The 17,820-nt window shown below is 46.5% G+C and overlaps 1 protein-coding gene across 2 annotated transcripts in view; it reads left to right on the top strand.

Moving 5' to 3' along the window:
- The window catches only part of SCAMP2 (secretory carrier membrane protein 2), a 25,761-nt gene extending 7,941 nt beyond the window's left edge, over positions 1-17,820 (top strand). The window contains exons 2-10 of one of the 2 annotated variants that reach the window (XM_083630697.1): positions 3,267-3,347; positions 4,511-4,600; positions 5,133-5,249; positions 7,783-7,900; positions 8,946-9,074; positions 9,675-9,834; positions 10,723-10,824; positions 14,037-14,154; positions 15,520-17,820. In XM_083630697.1, the coding sequence (XP_083486823.1) occupies positions 3,267-3,347; positions 4,511-4,600; positions 5,133-5,249; positions 7,783-7,900; positions 8,946-9,074; positions 9,675-9,834; positions 10,723-10,824; positions 14,037-14,154; positions 15,520-15,666 (1,062 nt within the window). In that variant the 3' untranslated portion in view covers positions 15,667-17,820. The remainder of the gene's footprint in view (positions 1-3,266; positions 3,348-4,510; positions 4,601-5,132; positions 5,250-7,782; positions 7,901-8,945; positions 9,075-9,674; positions 9,835-10,722; positions 10,825-14,036; positions 14,155-15,519) is intronic. The other variant, XM_083630698.1, reaches the window with a different exon arrangement.

The following is a 17,820-nucleotide window of genomic DNA, read 5'->3' as shown; positions in this document are numbered from 1 at the left end:
AACGGGAGCTTACCCCGTTGTGGGGATTCGAACCGCCGACCTTCTGATCGGCAAGTCCTAGGCTCTGTGGTTTAACCCACAGCGCCACCTGCGTCCCTTGCAAACAAGCAAGCAAGCTGCAAATACTTAATGGATTGCTTCTCTCTTTTGGAGGCAGAGGAAGCAGGAGGGCTGGCTGATTATTAAGGGATCTCTCTTGGTGATCTATCTTCTCAAAAGTGAAATGGTTCTAGCAGTAAAGCAGTGCTTCCTTTCTTTGCCTTGCCTTTCATTTCTTCTCCTAATAATATTTTTGCTGGCTGGCTTGGAAGAGTAAAGGTTTACCCCCTTTATTTGGATTCTACTGCATTTCTCTCCCGCCCCAGGAATGCAGGTTGAGCCTGGGGGTGGAGAGAGCACGCTGCAAATTATGACAAAAAGTTTTTGTGTTTTTTTGTGGGGTGTCTGTTCCTGTGTACCTGGCACTCTGAAGTTTGCTTTTGTGCATCTGATGGCGTGTTTGGTATGGAGGGAGGAGTGTTAGAATAAATATTCTTATATCTTGAAATATATAAGAAAACCATTCTGATCTAGTTCTTGGTTCCAGTCCTGCATATTTGTGACTGCCAGTGAGATTTACTGGATGTGTGTTGTCTGCTTTTTGAACCTGTCTGCAGCACAAGACAGAGAATCTTTCTAGCTCTTCCTGGAGTTGAGTTAGCAAGGTTGGCTGATGACACCAAGTTGTTCAGCGTAGTTTTCAACTACAAGAGGATGTGAGGCACTCCAAAAGGATCTCTCCAAACTGGGTGAATGAGCATTAAAATGACAAATCTGATTCAGTGTGAGCAAGTTTTAAGTGATGCATGCCGGGGCAAAATATCCTAGCATTGCATATATGCTATTGAGGTCTGAGGTGGCAGGACTGAACAAGAACCGAGATCTTAGGGTCATAGTGGATAACTCAGTTAAGATGTTGACCCAGGTTGTGGCAGTGGTAAAAAGAGGTTAACTATATTTTAGGGATCATTAGGAAAAGGATTGAAAGTAGAGCTGGAAATATAATGGCCTTATACAAGTCTTATTCCAAGTGCAGCTGCACTTGGAATGCTGTGTGCAATTCTGCTCACCACGTCTCTTAAAGGATATTATCATGCTGGAAATATTGTTTTTAGAAATGGTGGAGTATCATCACCTAACTGTAAAGGAAGTGCTTTCCTTTACATAGATTAAAAACATTAGAACTTTGAAAATAATCACGTTATGTGGGCCTGATGGACAATTCCACTCATCACAGAAGCTGTGACTTTGCAAACAGAAAGAAAAAGGCTCCCTCCAGTGAGAGCCAGTGTGGTCTAGTGGTTAGAGTGTCAGGACTAGGACCTGAGAGACCAGGGTTCGAATCCCCACTCAGCCATGAAGTTCACTAGGTGTTACTGTCCTATACATGCCTAAATTTAAGTCCTGCTGTGCTCTCTGTATTACCTGTTTTGCTATAGCTGGTTACAAGCCTCCAAATACCACAAATTGCAAAAAGAGCCAAATAAATTCTCTATGAAAAAGGAAATGGAAAGTGCTGCTGCATTGGGGGGGGGGGAGAGAGAGAATAGCAACTAGCCACTTGGTTTTTGTGCCCTTAACCCAGGTTCCATTTTTCTGATGTGATGGCTACCTCCTTAAGTAAGTGCAAAAACCTTATGGGGTTCCTTAGTTTTTCCCTCTTGAGTCTGCACCTGTTAGCGTGCAAGGCAAAGGAATGTGCAACCCAGCCCTGTAGATGTTTACTTAGGAGTAAAGGGAGCCTCCTTATACCATTGGTCCATCTAGCTCTGCACTGCCTGGCAGCATCTTGTCAGTGTTTCAGGCAAGGGACATTCCCAGTCCTACCTGGAGATATGGGGGGTTGAACCTGGCATATTCTGCTTGCAAAACAGATCCTCTGCTATGTGTAGGACCCTCTGGCCAACAGGAGCATCCTCCATGGTACACTTGTATCAGACCACAGCCTTCGTCACAGGTTGGCTTGCACCTGTTTCTTCTTCCTGGAGTGATTCATGAGGTTGTGCAACAACATGCTTATGCAAGGAGTGTCAGGACTCAGGCTGTTTGCCTGCAGTTATTCATTAAACGAGAGCTTGCAGCGTGCAGATGAAAGCTGGGATGAGACTAGATTTTTGCCCAGCACCACAGGCCTCCTCTCTCTGGACTGATTTGCAGCACAAGCTCTCCTCTCCCGTTGTTGCTTACAGTCTGATTCTCACTGCTTGGTCATGTGTGAGCAGTTTAATATGATTCATTATTTGTTTGGAGGCAGGGCCAGCTACTTCTATTTTTGCATGTTTGGATTTATATGACTGTTTCTAAAATATGCTCTACAGCTATAAACAAAGCAGTTAGGAGTGAACTTTCCCCTGGGCACTCGAGGGATGCTTCATCTGGGCATTTGTGTGGAACTTTGTCACTCAGTCTGCCCAGCCCACAAGGTGGAAAAAAATGTTGTGATCCCATGCCAAAAGGGGTCCTGCACCACTAAATGGAAAGGGACACCGCTGTCCTATCTTAGTTCTCTTTAGGCAAAGACTCTGCTCCAGGAATCCTGCATTTCTTCCCTCTCCAGATCCCTTCATTGGCTTTCCATTCTCTGCTGTATCCAGCATAAACCACTTTCAGAGTGAGTCAGAGTGTTTCTGCAACTTATCATTTGACCCTTGTTTCTTGTTCTGTTCCCATTTGTGACCTCTGCACCTCCAATACAGTCACCCTCAGTTGATCATCTCCTGCTTCCTGAAACAATGCTTTACAGCTACAACCCCATGTCAGTTTCCTCCTCGAAACCTTGGTTTACTTTAAACTTCATTCTCTGCCCAGTTAAGCTTTAAATTAGTGTAGTGACAGTCAGTCACATTCTCCTCTCTCTATTCCTTACTATCTCTATTCTGGACAGAAAGCTCTTTGGGAGCAGTGGCCTGTCTGTTGCTTGTATAACTCTTGTAAAATCCTGTGCATTTTAAATAAATAATAAGGAAGTATGGTCAAGAGGGCGTGTGGATTTGGTGTTTTTCTTTCACATTAGGAGTCAGTGAAGCCATTGTAGCTGGCTGGGGAGGAGGGAAAATCCCACTGTGTTTGGTTTGGGAGTGAGCAAGGAGAAAGGAAGTTCACAGGCAATTTTTACAAATAAAGTGCAGCATGCATGCATGCCCTGTCTACGGGTGTGAACATCCAACTGCACATACTTATCAGGAGTTGCCATGTGTTAAATAGCATTTCCCCCTCTTCTCTTCCAGGATCCTTCAGTCACGCAACTGGCACACGCTAACCAGGGTGGCCTGGATGAATTCAACCCCTTCTCTGAGAGCTCCCGGCTGGTAAGTGCAGCATGGGATCTGGTCCTGCCTTCAGGGAGGGATCTGTTTGGAACTGCCAAGGATCAGCATGCTTCACTTTCTGGGCCTACAAAGCACCTCTCCCTTTCACAACTCCCTTCTTTCAGTGCCTCTTGGCACAGGGAGAGGCTCAGTTCAGCATTTGTTTTATTATTTTATATTGACCACGTGCTATCACAGAAATGCAAAAAATACAATGTATATTAATCATGTATATTTGGAATTTTGTATGAATTGGTTTCTGATAGTAAGTTAACCAATGTTTGTTGTCATCACAGCAATCTTGGGGACAGTTCACAAAGATTTCGTACAAGTAGCACAAAACGGAGATCATGTTAAGGTGTAAGTTGCAGGCTTGAGTCATAATCCTTGGCTTCTGTTTGCCACTAAGTCAGTCTTGCTAATAAAAGTTCCCCTAAATTGACAGTAGCTTGGAAAAAGATTTGTTTCTAACTGATTGTCTTTGAAAAGGTAATACATAGCATCCCTGGATTCTCCTGGGCCACGGGAACATAGATGGGCATCATATGGAAGTCAGACAAATCTCCTTTCCAAAACTGCTGTTGGCATCAGATTAAACCCAGCTTTCATTCAACAGCAGTGCACCTGGTAGCCCCTTCAGGCTACCACATGTAGGTGACTGAATGGGCTGGTAGAGGGGAGGTGGATTGCCCCGTCCCTCCTCCATGGCCTGCATGGAAACTAAGCAGGTTGGCAGAAGAGGGACAGAACACACTTCCCCTCCTCCAGCAGTGCATTTGACAGAAGACAATTCTTTAGCCTGTGTTTCATGGCTGGCAGCAGAGCCAAGAGCTTCCCAGGCAGCATGACTAGTAGGCTAGTAAAACAACAACAACAATATGTTCATGGTAGTATCTTTTGTGGTCTTAGTAAAAAGGTTGGACTGAATTTTGGAGTAAGTGCCTTTCTGGGGCACATTTGCACTATACAAGCAGTATCATACTACCTTAAATGATCATGGCATCCCTCAAGTAATCCTGGGGTGCTGAGATTTGTTAGGGGACCCCCACATTCCCTGGGAAGAGGGGTGGGCTGTCTGCCCGGTGCTTCCACAACAGTAAAGCCAGAAGCCCTTCCAGCTCGTCCCTCACAGCCTTCTGATGTTTTCCTTTCTCTTGACTCAGACGAATGTGGCTCAGACAGTTCCAGCTGCTCAGCCCACTGGGCCTTCGCAACCTGCTGTGCTGCAGCCTTCGGTGGAACCCACCCCACAGGTAAAGACCTCCCACCACACCTGGGTGGTGCCCTGAGGGCTGATTGATCACTAGGAAATGTATCGCTTAAGCTCTCCTCTTATTGGGATGCACCCATCTCCCTCTTGGCAAGGGCTGGGGCGGAGTGTGCTTTACAAACATGTTCCCTGTGACCCAAGATCCAAATTCAAGGCTTCCAAATTCCTATCAGCCTGTGACACCCCATTGACTAGAATGGCCCAGACTTTAAAGCTCCCCTGCTGCCCCATGCTTTTCTGCTAGTGGCACACTGATCAGGGTTCATGGGAGTTGTAGTCCAGAGAAGCACTAGGAGAGCCACAGGGCTCTTTGTGTGTGTCTTTGTGTCTTTGTTTGTGCATGTGTGAGAGAGCGCACACACGGCGGCTCTCCTTCTGCCCCCATCCCACCTGTCCTTCCATTTTTGTGTGTCTCATAATCTAACCTGTTAAAGAGCCTTAGTGCCTTAGTTCCAGTGAGTGATCAGGCCAGACCCACCCAGTGAGTTTAGACCCAGCCTAGTTGTGTGTTGCAGCTGCTGCTTAGACAGGCCAGCAAGTACCTGACTCCTAAGTTCATCTCGGCAAGCTCAGAAGGCTCAGAGAGGCAGAGGTTGCTTGGAGAAGACGGCAGCTCTCAGGGTAAACATCAGGTAAAAAGGGAGGGCAGGGAAACCCACAGGAAGGTGAGATGCCTCCCCGATATATTGATCCTTTTCTGATCACAGAGTCCACATCCGCACATTTAAAGCACTTTAAAAGTCATGGGTTTTCCCTAAAGAATCCTGGGAACTAGTATTCTTTGGGTGAAGCCGTGTGCTTTATATGTGCACAGTGAGTGTGGCCAAAATCACACTGGAAGAGTTGGAAGAGACCTTAGGTGCCATCTAGTCCATCCCTCTGTGGAATAAGGGAATGGTGTTTAATGTTGCTTGGAATGGTCTTTAAAATGTAGGAGGTTCCTTGAATGGAGAAGACGGAGAAATGCTTTTGGGTGACAGAGAGAAGCTGGAACTGCTCAGCACCTACTTGCCTCTGACTTCACCCACAAGGAAAGCAGTGCCCAACCTGGTGATAACAGAATAAAGGATGCAAGGAGAGAGCTGCAGCCCAATATAGAAAAAGAGGTAGTAAGGGTAGTAAGGGAACACCCAGTTACTTTAAACGAACTCACATCTCTAGGGCCTGGTGAGCTGCATCGAAGGGTACTAAAGGAGCTTGCAGATGTAATCTCAGAGTCTTTGTGTAGAATCTTTGAGAATTCTTGGAGAACAGGTGAGGTCCCTTGAGTCTGGAGTCGGGCAGATGTCCCCATCTTCAAAGGGGCGGGGGGAGAAAACCCAGGTAACAACTGACTGGTGAGCTTGATGTTACCAGGAAAGGTCCTAAAAAAGATAATTAAACAGTCAGTCTGTGAGCACTTAGAAAGGGTTACTGTGGTTACTAAGACATGGGTTTCTCAATAACATGTTGTGTCAGACAAATCTCATTTCTTTTTTTGATAAAGTTACAAGCTTACTGGATCAGGGGAATGCTATGAATGTACTGTATCTTGATTTCAGAAAGGCTTTTGACAAAGTGCCCTAGATTTCCTTGAGTAGCTGGCAAAACGTGGCCTGAACAAGCTAACAGTTAGGTGGCTTTGTAGCTGGCTCACTAATGTTTCCTCATCATCCTTGAAACAAGGGACAAGTGGGGTGCTGCAGGGTTCTGTCCTGGGCCGGTTGTTACTCAACATTTTTATAAATGACTTAGGTGAAGGAATTGAGGGGATGCTCATCCATTTCGCAGATGACACCAAACTTGAGGGAGTAGCTAATGCTGCAGAAGACAGAATTGTGATTCAAGATGACACCTGGGACATCTGGTTTGCCAGTAGTATGTGTGAAAAGGATCTAGGGGTCTTAGTAGACCACAAGCTGAAGATGAGTCAACAGGGTGATGCAGCAGGGAAAAAGCTAATGCTGTTCTAGGCTGCATCAACAGCAGTCTGGTGTCCAGATCAAGAGAAGTAATAGTCGTGCTCTATTCTGCCTTATTTAGCCCATGCCTAGAATCCAATTCTGGGCAGCACAACTTAAGAAGGATATTGACAAGTTAGAAGATGTGCAGAAGATGGCAACCAAGATGATCAAGGGTTTGGAAGCCAAGCCTTATGAGGAATGGTTGAAAGAGTTAGGTATGTTTAGCCTAGGAAAGAGGAAACTGAGAGGAGCTATGATAGCCATCTTCAGATATCTAAAGGGCTTTCACATGGAGGATAGAGCAAACTTGCTTTCTCCTGCTCTGGAGGGTGGGATTCAAATCAATGGCTTCAAGTTACAAGAAAGGAGATTCGGACTAAATATCAGGAAGAATTTTCTGACAGCAAGAGCTGTTCAACACCGGAACAGACGCCCACGAGAGGGTGTGAACTCTCATTCCTTGGAGGTTTTAAAGCAGAAGTTGAAGGGCCATCTGTCACGTATGTTTTAGTTATAATTCCTTCATCACGGGGTTAGCCTAGATGACCCTTGGGGTCCCTTCCAACTCTGCAATTCTGTGAGTAAGCAGAAAAACATAATTAAGGGAGATATTTTGCAGGGCATGGGGAATGGCATGTTTTCCAACAGAGGGTAAAATGTTGATGAAGGCTCCCATTTATGCAGCTCTAATATGTTCTGTTGCATCCATAAGCTGATGGTTCTTAGAAGGAACCTGGCTGCAGTGTCATCAAAAATCATGACATCCATCCTTGAATAAAACTCAGTGTACTCAGAGATAGTGAACTTTTCTCTTTAACAGGAAAAAACAGTTTCTAGACTTTATTGGTTTCTAGGAAAATTCAGAAAACCTATGATTAGAAAATTAGAAACCAGGAAGGGTTTAACTCTGCTACTTCAGACCACTCTGCAGAGTGAAAGTGCAGGGTCTGCATAACCAGCCACTGTGCATGGCTTTGGGGGGCTGGCTTTTTTTGGTCATGTAGTGAGACCTCCCAAGCATTGCTTACATTTTGTACGAAGCTCCCTCTCGATGTCAATATATTTTTCTTTTTCTATATATATGTTTTCTATATATATGTTTATATATTTATATATAAACAATATATGTTTTCTTTTTAGAGACTCTCACTGTCTTTGCTTTGAACCTTGTGTTCTTCATTTCCCCTGATGATTGTTACTATTCTTGTTTCCTTCCACTCAGGCTGTGGCCTCAGCAGCTCAGGCTGGGCTCCTTCAGCAGCAGGAGGAGCTGGAGAGGAAAGCAGCAGAGTTGGACAGGAAGGAGCGTGAGCTGCAGAACAGTGCAGCAGGATTCAATCGTGAGTCTTCATTTAACATTTTCTTAAAACTCTTCTGTGCCTCCCTTCTGTTGTTGTTTCACCTGGAGTCAGAATTCTCCCAAGCAGTATAGATGTGCAAATCCAGCAGGCTGCCAAGCAGAGAGGCAGCTGCCTTATTCCAGGTCATAAGAACATAAGCAGAGCCGGTTGGATCAGGTCTTTTCATGCCCATGTCTTGTCGTGTTTTGTAACCCACAGAGCTCATTGAAACAAGTCAAACATGTTGGAGTAACTGGACACCAGAAGGGGTTGATTTCCTTCATGAGTGTAAATTACTCTGTGGCTGGGCTAATCGTAGGTGCAATGTCAGCCAAGCCAGTTGCTATGGCAACGGTCCAGTTCCCTGACTATATCTGTGATTAATGCATGTAGGCTCCGTGGTGCGTGTCTGTTAGTCTGCAGTTTGTCTGTCTGTCTGGTAGTCAGTTAACCAGTTGGTGTTAATTGCCCGGTCTTGAATTGCTGAACTTATTTAGAGCAACGGAGATACTTGGTATTTGTAGGTATCTGCATATATAAGTATTTGTAAAAGCCTCAAAGCTAATGTATAGTACCTACTTCCAGAACTATTTTACCGAGCCTTATCTTCTGCAATAGTAAAATATCAGAACCTTTCTCTGCTTCCATGTGTTGACTGGTACTGGAAGCAACTTTTACAGTGTAGGTATCTCACCTGAGATTTCCATCAAACACCTGAAATTCCTTTTTTTAAAGAAATATTCCAAATAAGAAATAATCAATGCAAAATTAAGTTCAGTGTGTTTAGTGTTTGCTATTCTTCTTTTCTTGGCAGCAGAATTAGCTCCCTGTATATATAACTGTGTTATTACAGGCGGTGACCATTTTGTGTGGGGGTTCCATTCCTTGGCAAAGCGCACATAAGCCCATTGTGCTCCTTCCTCCATGTCCAAAAGGACCTGTGCGTCAGCAGTTGCGCATCATTTGCTGTAAAATGGTTGCCTACATAATGTGAACCCTCCACTTTCCCCATATCACTGTGCGAAACCTCCCTCTGCCCTTGCAGCGAAACAGAACAACTGGCCTCCGCTTCCCAAAAGCTGCCCGGTCAAGCCATGTTTCTACCAAGACTTCTCTGCAGATATCCCAGCCGACTACCAGCGCACTTGCAAGATGCTATATTACCTGTGGATGTGTGAGTAAAACTGGCGATGGCGGCTGGGAAGCTCTGCGCAGGAGAGTGGGCGATTGTCACAGCACAGCCTTTTGACTCTGGAAGTGCTACAGTAATTAGAATGGGTCCCAGTGCCCAGAATGGCACGTCCTTCTAAGCTAGACATGATGTTGTTCCTGTCTTTAGTCGCCTGTGGCTGTTGTGCTTTGCTTTTAAACCTGAAACAGTAACACTGTTTCCCAATGTGGACGTAATGCAGAAACCTTGGTTATCTAAAGGTTTCCTGGCTTATCACAGCATACAGAAGAGTGGAAGGGGTTTCTGAAGGACAGAGCATGCCAAGAAGCGGTGGTGGGGATGGGAAACTGCATGTATGCAAAGCCAAGATTGGGTTGTCTGAACCAGACTCCAGGCTGTTGGAATGAGCTGTGCCAAGGAAGTGAATCAGTCTTGTTTGGCACAATGAGTGCCAAACTGGGAGGTTGGTGCAGTTGGTTTTGGTACAGGGTGAGCGCGCGCACACATACACAATGTCCTGGATCTGCGTTCATAGACACCTCACTCTTTACAAAGGTTGCTTACTCACTGATCAACTTTCCTGTTGTTTTTTATCCCGGACAGTCCACTCAGTTACACTGCTGCTGAACCTGCTGGCCTGCCTGGCGTGGTTCACAGACAGAAGCGAAAGAGGGGTAGACTTCGGCCTTTCCATCCTGTGGTTTGTCATATTCACCCCCTGCGCTTTCCTCTGTTGGTATCGGCCAGCCTACAAGGCTTTCAGGCAAGTACCACATCCCAGAATGGGAAATTGATCTTCAGTGTACATGGTTGATCATAATTTTCCTTGGGAGAACTTTGCATGTTTGTAATTTTATTGATGAAAGTATTTCTATACTGCAGTATCAGGGTGACGCATTCTGGAAGCTTAGGATCCATTTCTGAATGTGTGTGTCAGACATGTTTCAAAGCAAGTTGTCTTAAAAACTTTGGAATTATAAAACTTGTTGAACATTATATACACTAAAGGTTGAGGAGAAATTTTAGCGGTCACATGCTTACCTGAGTTGTCTCTCACTCTTTGGCCAAGGATTTCAGAGTATGGTAGTCCCTCAGCAGCAGCAACCTTGTGAGGTTGGTTAGGGTAAGGCATCTTTCCACAACCTGATTCCTTCCGTATGTTTTGGACTAGAGCCAGAAGTAGAACAGAGCCAATCTGGAAAAGCCCTGGATGCGGGTGTCTACCCCTTGCCTTAGTGGCACAGCTGGCCAGAGGCTTCTTCACTGGCACAGATAATGGGCAAGTTGCCCCCTTCCATCAGTAAGCTTTGCGACACCATAAATCTATAGGGCCAGCCATAGCCTTGGTGAGTAAACTGGTAGGTTGGGTGGGGCATGTAGAAAGGGAGGTGATGTTTGGCGTGCATAAGAAGGGCTGGCCTCTTGCGCCAGTGCCTGGCTCTAGGTTGGCTAAGCTGGGACACTCACACTCACTGCTAGCAGAAACAGTTTCCTTCAGTGACAGAATCCCTGTGTCTCTTCCAGTCACTATACAGGATCTGGAGGTTTACAGCAGCTTGGCTCAGCACCCTAGCTAAGAAACATCCCATAGTTTCCCTTGTGCACCTCTGATGATACTTGGCTTGACATCGCCTGTTCTTTCTCTTTGCAGGTCTGACAGTTCCTTCAGTTTCTTTGTCTTCTTCTTCGTATTTTTTTGCCAGATTGCCATCTACATCATCCAGACCGTTGGCATTCCTAACTGGGGCGTCAGGTAGGTCTGAATTGCTGCCACCCCGGATGAGAGGCAGTCCTGGGCAGCAAAGGGCCTCTTTGGATCCAGGCACACAGTTGCCTGCGAGGCCTCTGTAGCTGTGCTCTTCTAAAGCTTCTCTCTTCTATTCTGCGGCTTCCACAGATCCCAGCTGAAGCGCCTCTAACTTCAATGCTTCCTGCTCTTAAGTCCTTCGCCTGAAAGGCACGTATCTCCTCTAACCTTTCCTAATGCATCCTCGTCTTGCCGTCATTTCCCTTGCATGCTCTCCCATGCCTGCCTGCCTTCAGCAGTCCCTCTTCCCTGTTTTCTTGCCTGGCAGAGACCTCTCTCCCCACCCTTCACCACCTTGCCTGCTCTCACTTGTTCAGCCCAGCACCACGTTGGTGAGATGCAACAGCAGTATCTACCTCCTGCACAATCAAAATGAACTCTGCTGGTGGGGAAGGAGAGAGAAAAGATGGGCATGTAGGCTCTGAAGGAGAGGAGAGGAACACACGTGCCGTTCCAGATAGAGCGGTAGACTCGTAATCTGGGGAATCGGGTTCCCGTCTCTGCTCCTCCACATGCAGCTGCTGGGTGACCTTGGGCTAGTCACACTTCTCTGAAGTCTCTCAGCCCCACTCACCTCACAGAGTGTTTGTTGTGGGGGAGGAAGGGAAAGGAGGCTGTTAGCTGCTTTGAGACTCCTTCGGGTAGGGATAAAGCGGGATATCAAATCCAAACTATTCCACTTCTTGCCAAAGAGCAGCTCCCATCAGCCCCAGCTGCATGGCCTGGGAGGTGGGGGAACTACACCATGAGGGCCACAGATTCCCTACTTGCCAGTCTATGGGGTGTCTTTCTGGGCTCAAAGAAGGGACCCCATGCAAAGGGAGGAAACTTTGTCCATATATCGGCATGGCTCCACCATTGCCCTCTGCTATTCCCAGATGTTGCTGGACTACAACACTCCAGTCACCCCAGACTACCGGCCATGCTGGCTGGGGCTTATGGGAGTTGTAGTTTAGCAAGATCTGAAGAGCCACAGATGGAAAATAGGCCAGTGGGAAGTGACAAGGGACTTGCAGAGGTGGCAAGTGGAATACAGGCGGCAGCTATTTTGCACAGGGGTTCCCTGCCTGGCCTCCACACACATTGGTGGAGCATGCATAAACCTGCTCCACTCTGTCCCTGTTCTGCCCTCTTCTGGCTCGAAAAGGACCTGTGCGTCGGCAGTTGCACGTCAACTGGATGCGTGCAAAATGGTCCCCGCCTCTTCTTAAGAGAGGTGTTGTGACTTCCGCTCTTGTTGCTTAGAGCCCACTTCACCAAATGCTCAGGTATGTACAACTCTGAAGATAAGAGAGGTGGGATCTCTTTCATTTCATGGTCTTCTGTTTCCTTTATTTACTACTTTCTCTCCCACATGTTTGGGTGAGTTTGAAGGGGAGAGAGTGATCTCAGCTGAATGCAACATTCCATGCATCTGATGACATGGGCTCTTTTCCACATGAGCTTCTGCCACAATAAATTGCACTTCATTAAGAGGCCACAGGACTCCCATGTTGTTTCTGTTGCAACAGAATGACCCAGCTTCCCCTCTGAAAGTTGTCTTAAAATATATATATTTTATATATATAAAAATTGACGTATCTGTGAATAATCTTCAGTATCGTATGTGGCAGTTTTAGCTTCAGGGGCCCTTTCAGGTCAGACTTGGTGTTTATTTTTCTATGTAGCCAGGAGAAAGTCCTCTGGGCTTTGCCATATTCCAGCCATCCCTGACTATCACATTTAGTCATGCTCAAAACTTTCTTTCTTTCTTTCTTTCTTTCTTTTTGCTTGACTTTAGAGAGTTGGTTGCTTTTATGATTTTAACCAAATCCGATCCTGAATAGCAAATAATTTTCCCTGTTGGCCTATTCTCATGATTTCCTCAGAGGGGCAAAGAGAAGATGGCTGATGAAACAAGAGAAGGTCTTCATCTCCTTCAGTTGTAGCCCAAATTATGGAATTTGGATTAACTACTGAATGTTTGCAGTTGCTTGTAGGCTGTATCAGCTGGCTTGGATTTCCAAAAGGCAGTGACAGGGTATTTGTATAAATAAAATATAATTTTGGCATTACATTTTAGTCTACAGTCTTATAGGGACATTTCTTTGCACATGCATTCACACTTTCCTGGAAGTAAGTTGGACACAATAGGATTCTTACTTCTGGGTAAACATACATCAGTGCACATCCATGTAAAGTGGTGATTTCACATCTGTACAGGAGAGTATTTGTACTTTTTTAAATAAAAAAGTCCTTAATAGATGGTGTGTATTCTAGCAAAGCTTGGTTAGTCTTGAACTCTGTATGATATTGGCATTGGGCACAATGGAAAGGCAAAATCTATGTGAATGTTTGTAGATAGCTGCTGCCTCAAAGAAGCTTGGATTCAGGGGACGGCCATAGCTCAGTGGTAAGCGCATTGGGTTTGCATGGAAAAGGTCCTGGGTTCAGTGCTCCAGTGTCGGCAGTGGTGAGCCAGATGAGCCCCACAGCCTGATTTTGTATAAAGCAGCTGCCTATGATATTTTCCCTTCTCTTTGTCTTTGGTCATTGCAGACAATGATAGACACCCAGGACTTTCCAAAATTCAAGGTTCAGAGAAGCTAAAGCAAAACACATTGATGTGCAGAATATGGGCTCCCGCACAGAATTTCCTTTCCTTTCCTTAGAAAATAAATTTGATTTATTTAAGACACGGTTTCTCAATTAAAATCAGTTCAATATATTTCTCATATCTGGGTAATGTACTTTTAAAGGGCTGAACTGCAAACAAAGTATTTGTGGCTAAGGGTGAAAAATAATAAAAAAAAATTAACTAAAGTGTGCAGCTGAGTTTATAAAAGCATAATGATCGTGGATATGGAATTTGTGGGGCAGCAGAAAGTTTCCAGCTGGCTCCCATCCGGAACTGTCCAGCCATAATAGAAACTCCCTACTCAAGACGCAGTATATTCAAACATATGAGTTGCTCTGGGCAGTGGCTGCCTGCTTCTAGGTTTCCCATCAACATGGTCAGTCACCCGGGTAAGCAGAATGCTGGACGAGGTGGGCCTTTGGTCTGATTCAGAAGGGCTCTTTTCCAATTTATGCCCGTAGAGTTTGTCCCCCTAACCACCACCACCAGTCATCTTGGTCCTTTCCTTGCTCACCCGGGTTTTTATCTCACTCTGTTCCAGCGGCTGGATTGCAGCTCTCTCGGAGACTGGGCATAACTTGGCAGTGGCAATCATCATGCTGGTGGTGGCTGTGTTCTTCACCGTCTGTTCCGTTCTCTCTCTCTTCCTCTTGAAGCAGGTGAGTTGGGGACCAGATGGAAATGCTGCTCGCTGAGTCCAGGGCTGCAGCCCTTGCCATGCTGCTTTACAGATGGGAACCAGGAGCAGGAGTTTTGCCCTCGCTCATGCATCCTGTCTCTCCTCAGTGTCTTCAGTGCCAACTGCTGATGGGCCGATCAGCAGCTTCCGCGGTGGATCAGTACCTGACATTTGAGAATTGCGATCTAGAACCTCAGAGATTGCCTCAACACCTTGAACTTGGTCTGGAGACAAATTGGTGGCCTGTGCAGATGTTTCAAAATATATGCTATGGGAGAGAGTGACTATTGAACAACTAAGCCTTCCCTGACCTGGTGTTCTGCAGATGTTGTTAGATTCCAAACCTCATCAGCCCTAGCCAGCATAACCAGTGGTTGGGGGGTGGGAACTGTAGGGCTGTCAGTTCACCCCCTTCAGCATCACCAGGAGGAGTGCTGCCTGAAACCCTGTGGCGAGGAAAATGTGCCACACTCAACACTGATATTGCTGGACCAAAGTTGCCACATCCCTGACCATTGGCCATGCTGGCTGGGGCTGGTGGGATTTGGAGGACCACAGGTTCCCTGTACCTGCCCAAACAAATTCCAGTTGCTCTGCCAAGGCATCTATTTAATTCAGGCTTGCAGACCCGCAGCCTAGAATACCTTGTGTTGTGTGACACCCTGCAAGAGAGTCAGTTCGAAACATTCTGGAAACGCATCTGACGCAGAAGAGCTGCTGTGAGGTGCGATTTGGGTGTTGGATCAGGAAACCCAGATTTAAATCCCTGCTCATTCACAAAGCTGACTAGAGGACCTTGGGCCTCATCAGCCTACCCCATGGGTGGTTCTAAGTATAAAGGGCTGGGGGTGACTCTGTATGCTGTGAGCTATTTTGAGGAAAGGGGGGGAATAACCCCCCCCAAAGTTTAGTGTAAGCTGTCTTGGGAGAGTCCCACCTCAAATTGGGGGTGGCATATTCAAATGTTTTCCCCAGGAAAACAGTGGCCTGCGTAAGGAAAACTAGCATCCTGAGAAGCAGATCATTTTCTCACCTGGTCACCTCACTGAAATGCTAGTTTCTTACATGTGTTGTGCTGCTTTGCTTTTTGATTTGATTCAGGCATGATCCTTCTCCTGCCTTTTGTGTGTGTGTGTACACACACACACACACACACACACACACACACACACACTGCCCCTTTGGTGTTCCAAATAGGTAACAAGATATCCATGGACTGTGGCTCTCGCTGCTCCTGGCCTTTGATCTCTGGGTGGCAGGTGGGAGGTGCGGCAAGTAGTGCTGCACACCGGCTGCAGAAGCAGGGAAGTGGCCCTGCTGACGCCTTGTCTCTTCTGCTCCTCAGGTCCACTCTCAGTATCGCCGGACGGGCGCCAGCTTCCAGAGGGCCCAAGAGGAGTTCTCGCAAGGCATCCTCACCAACCGGACCGTCCAGAATGCTGCTGCCGGGGCCGCCTCAACTGCTGCCCAGAGCGCTTTCCGGGGGAACTGAAGTCCCCCAGACAGGGCCAGCGTCTTGCTCTCTTCCACACTTGCTCTCACCACTCCCTGGTCTTCCACAGTTCAGGAGGCTCTCTCCATGGGTACCAGTCTTGGCACCAAGATACTTGCTGGAAGAGGCGTATCTTGAGCTTCGTCCTGCCTGCATCTGTGTCTCTTCGGTGGGAAGGGCCAGGGCAGTGTATGGTGTTCTCTTCCCCACCCCCAATCTCATAAATCAAATATATTTCCCCATTTAGACCTGGGTGTGTACATTTCCTTCACTCCTTCCTTCTATTGCAGGGGTTTGGGGGAAGCCAGATTTGCACTTTTTAATTTCTCTTCCACTAGACACCGCCATGGGGAATGGACTTTTTCCTTCCTAACATCAGGCCTTGGGATGCTATCAGAAGTCGCTGCACTTCTTGATTTTGGGTTTTAATTAGTTGCTGATATTTCACCGCCATGGTAAGGGATGTTCGGGGCTAGTTTTGGTGGACGCGTCTACTCTGTGATCCAAGGGAGTGCAAGTGGAGAAACGACCTGCCTTCTTGGTTAATTCTGCCCTGCTGCCCCGTTAAATGTAACTTGACTGGTAGAGCATAAAATCCCTTCAGCCCCACCCTCAGCAAAAGGTGGATTCCTGTGGATTCTTGTGGGCACATCCTTCACCCGAGCCTTAATTTTTTGGGTGTTGGGGACTCTTGACCCACTCCATGGCCACCCTGGAGGTTCCTTGCTTGCAACACTGGTTTTTGGATCCAGGGATGGAATCGTGAGTCATCAAATCAGCTTTGAGGGGAAGGGGCAATCATCTCTCAGCAGTTTTTTCACTATTTGTTGTGATCCTGTCCTGATCTCAGTTGATATCCCAACTTCTGCCCCAAGGTGTTCTCCTCTTCTCCAGCCAGCCGCTCTCTCAGCACTCCAGGGAATGAGGAACTCCAGGAGGCAAACAAGAGTTGTCAAGAGAAAGGGCAAGATTAGCTGAAGAGCCTGTTTGCCTAAGGGGGGACTTAACATAACCATCGCCTGGCTGGATGTGTGGCATGGCTCCTAGTTGTGATCCGTGTAAAGAGCCTTCATTGGCGGTGATTTTGGTATAGCAAATGAATGGCTATTTTCACCATACTTCCATGTTTTTCTACCCCAAGGGAAGAACCCCATTATCCTGAGACGCTTCTCTCTCTCTCTCTCTCTCTCTCTCTCTCTCTCTCTCTCTCTCTCTCTCTTACACACACACACACTAAGGGAATCCCTAGTTTTTGTTTGCTTGTCTCCTTGAGCACAAGCTGTGAAGAATATTCATTCCCTTAAGCTTCACTTGAGTGAATTGGAACTGCAGGTTATGCCTTGGAGTCTGTTTGAATGGGTGGTGCAAACTGTGAACCTCGTAACTCCCATGGACTGAAAGGGGCAGGATTGCGAGGGGGGGAGGCAGTAATTTGACCAGGGGCAGAGAAAGGAGCACGTGTGAGACCCAGGAACTGAACTTGGGCTTCAGAAATGCCTTGAGGTACGTTGGGTGTGTAACTGGAAGCACCATTTTAGCCTGTGTGAACAAAGGAGTGCAGAAGCAAGAACCAGCCACGCCTACCACCACCTAAACTGCATGCTTGCTTGCTTTGACTCTTGTCTCCAAGAGGTGTGCTTTGTCTTGGGGAAATGTAGATGACCAGGAATAGTGCTCTTAAGTCACTAAAAGAAATGTCACTCATGGCTATTTCTCTTAACACTTTGGCTTAGCTGATCTGAAATGCATATGGGGCTCCATGAGCTGAGCTGCCTGCAGGCTGCTTTCCGTGGAAGTACGTTAAGAGGAGTAAGACACTGGAAGTCTTCCTGACGGTTTTTCTTTGCTTTTGCTTGTTTTCACGATCTCAGTGTCCTTTCCGAAATAGTTCCTTTGATTGTTTCCAAACCTCTCTCCTGGAGGGTTAACATAGCCCATCACATCCCAGAAAAGTATCTGCTGATGTCTGTCTTTTTCTCTTTCCCTCCCCCCTCCCCCTTTTGAGTAAAAGTAATGATGGCAGAAATGAGATTTTTAAAATGTCTTCCCTTCCTGGGTGTATTTTCCAGCTCTCTGATCTTTTTCATGTAAAAATGTATATGTCGAAACTTTTTGTGCTCTGATACAAAAATAAAAATGTCAAGACTGTTAGTA

This window comes from Podarcis filfolensis (assembly GCF_964270895.1).
Source record: "Podarcis filfolensis genome assembly, chromosome: 9".
In the NCBI taxonomy this organism is placed as follows: domain Eukaryota; kingdom Metazoa; phylum Chordata; class Lepidosauria; order Squamata; family Lacertidae; genus Podarcis; species Podarcis filfolensis.
The sequence above is the reverse complement of the archived record's forward strand: the minus strand, read 5'-3'. Positions and strand labels throughout refer to the sequence as shown.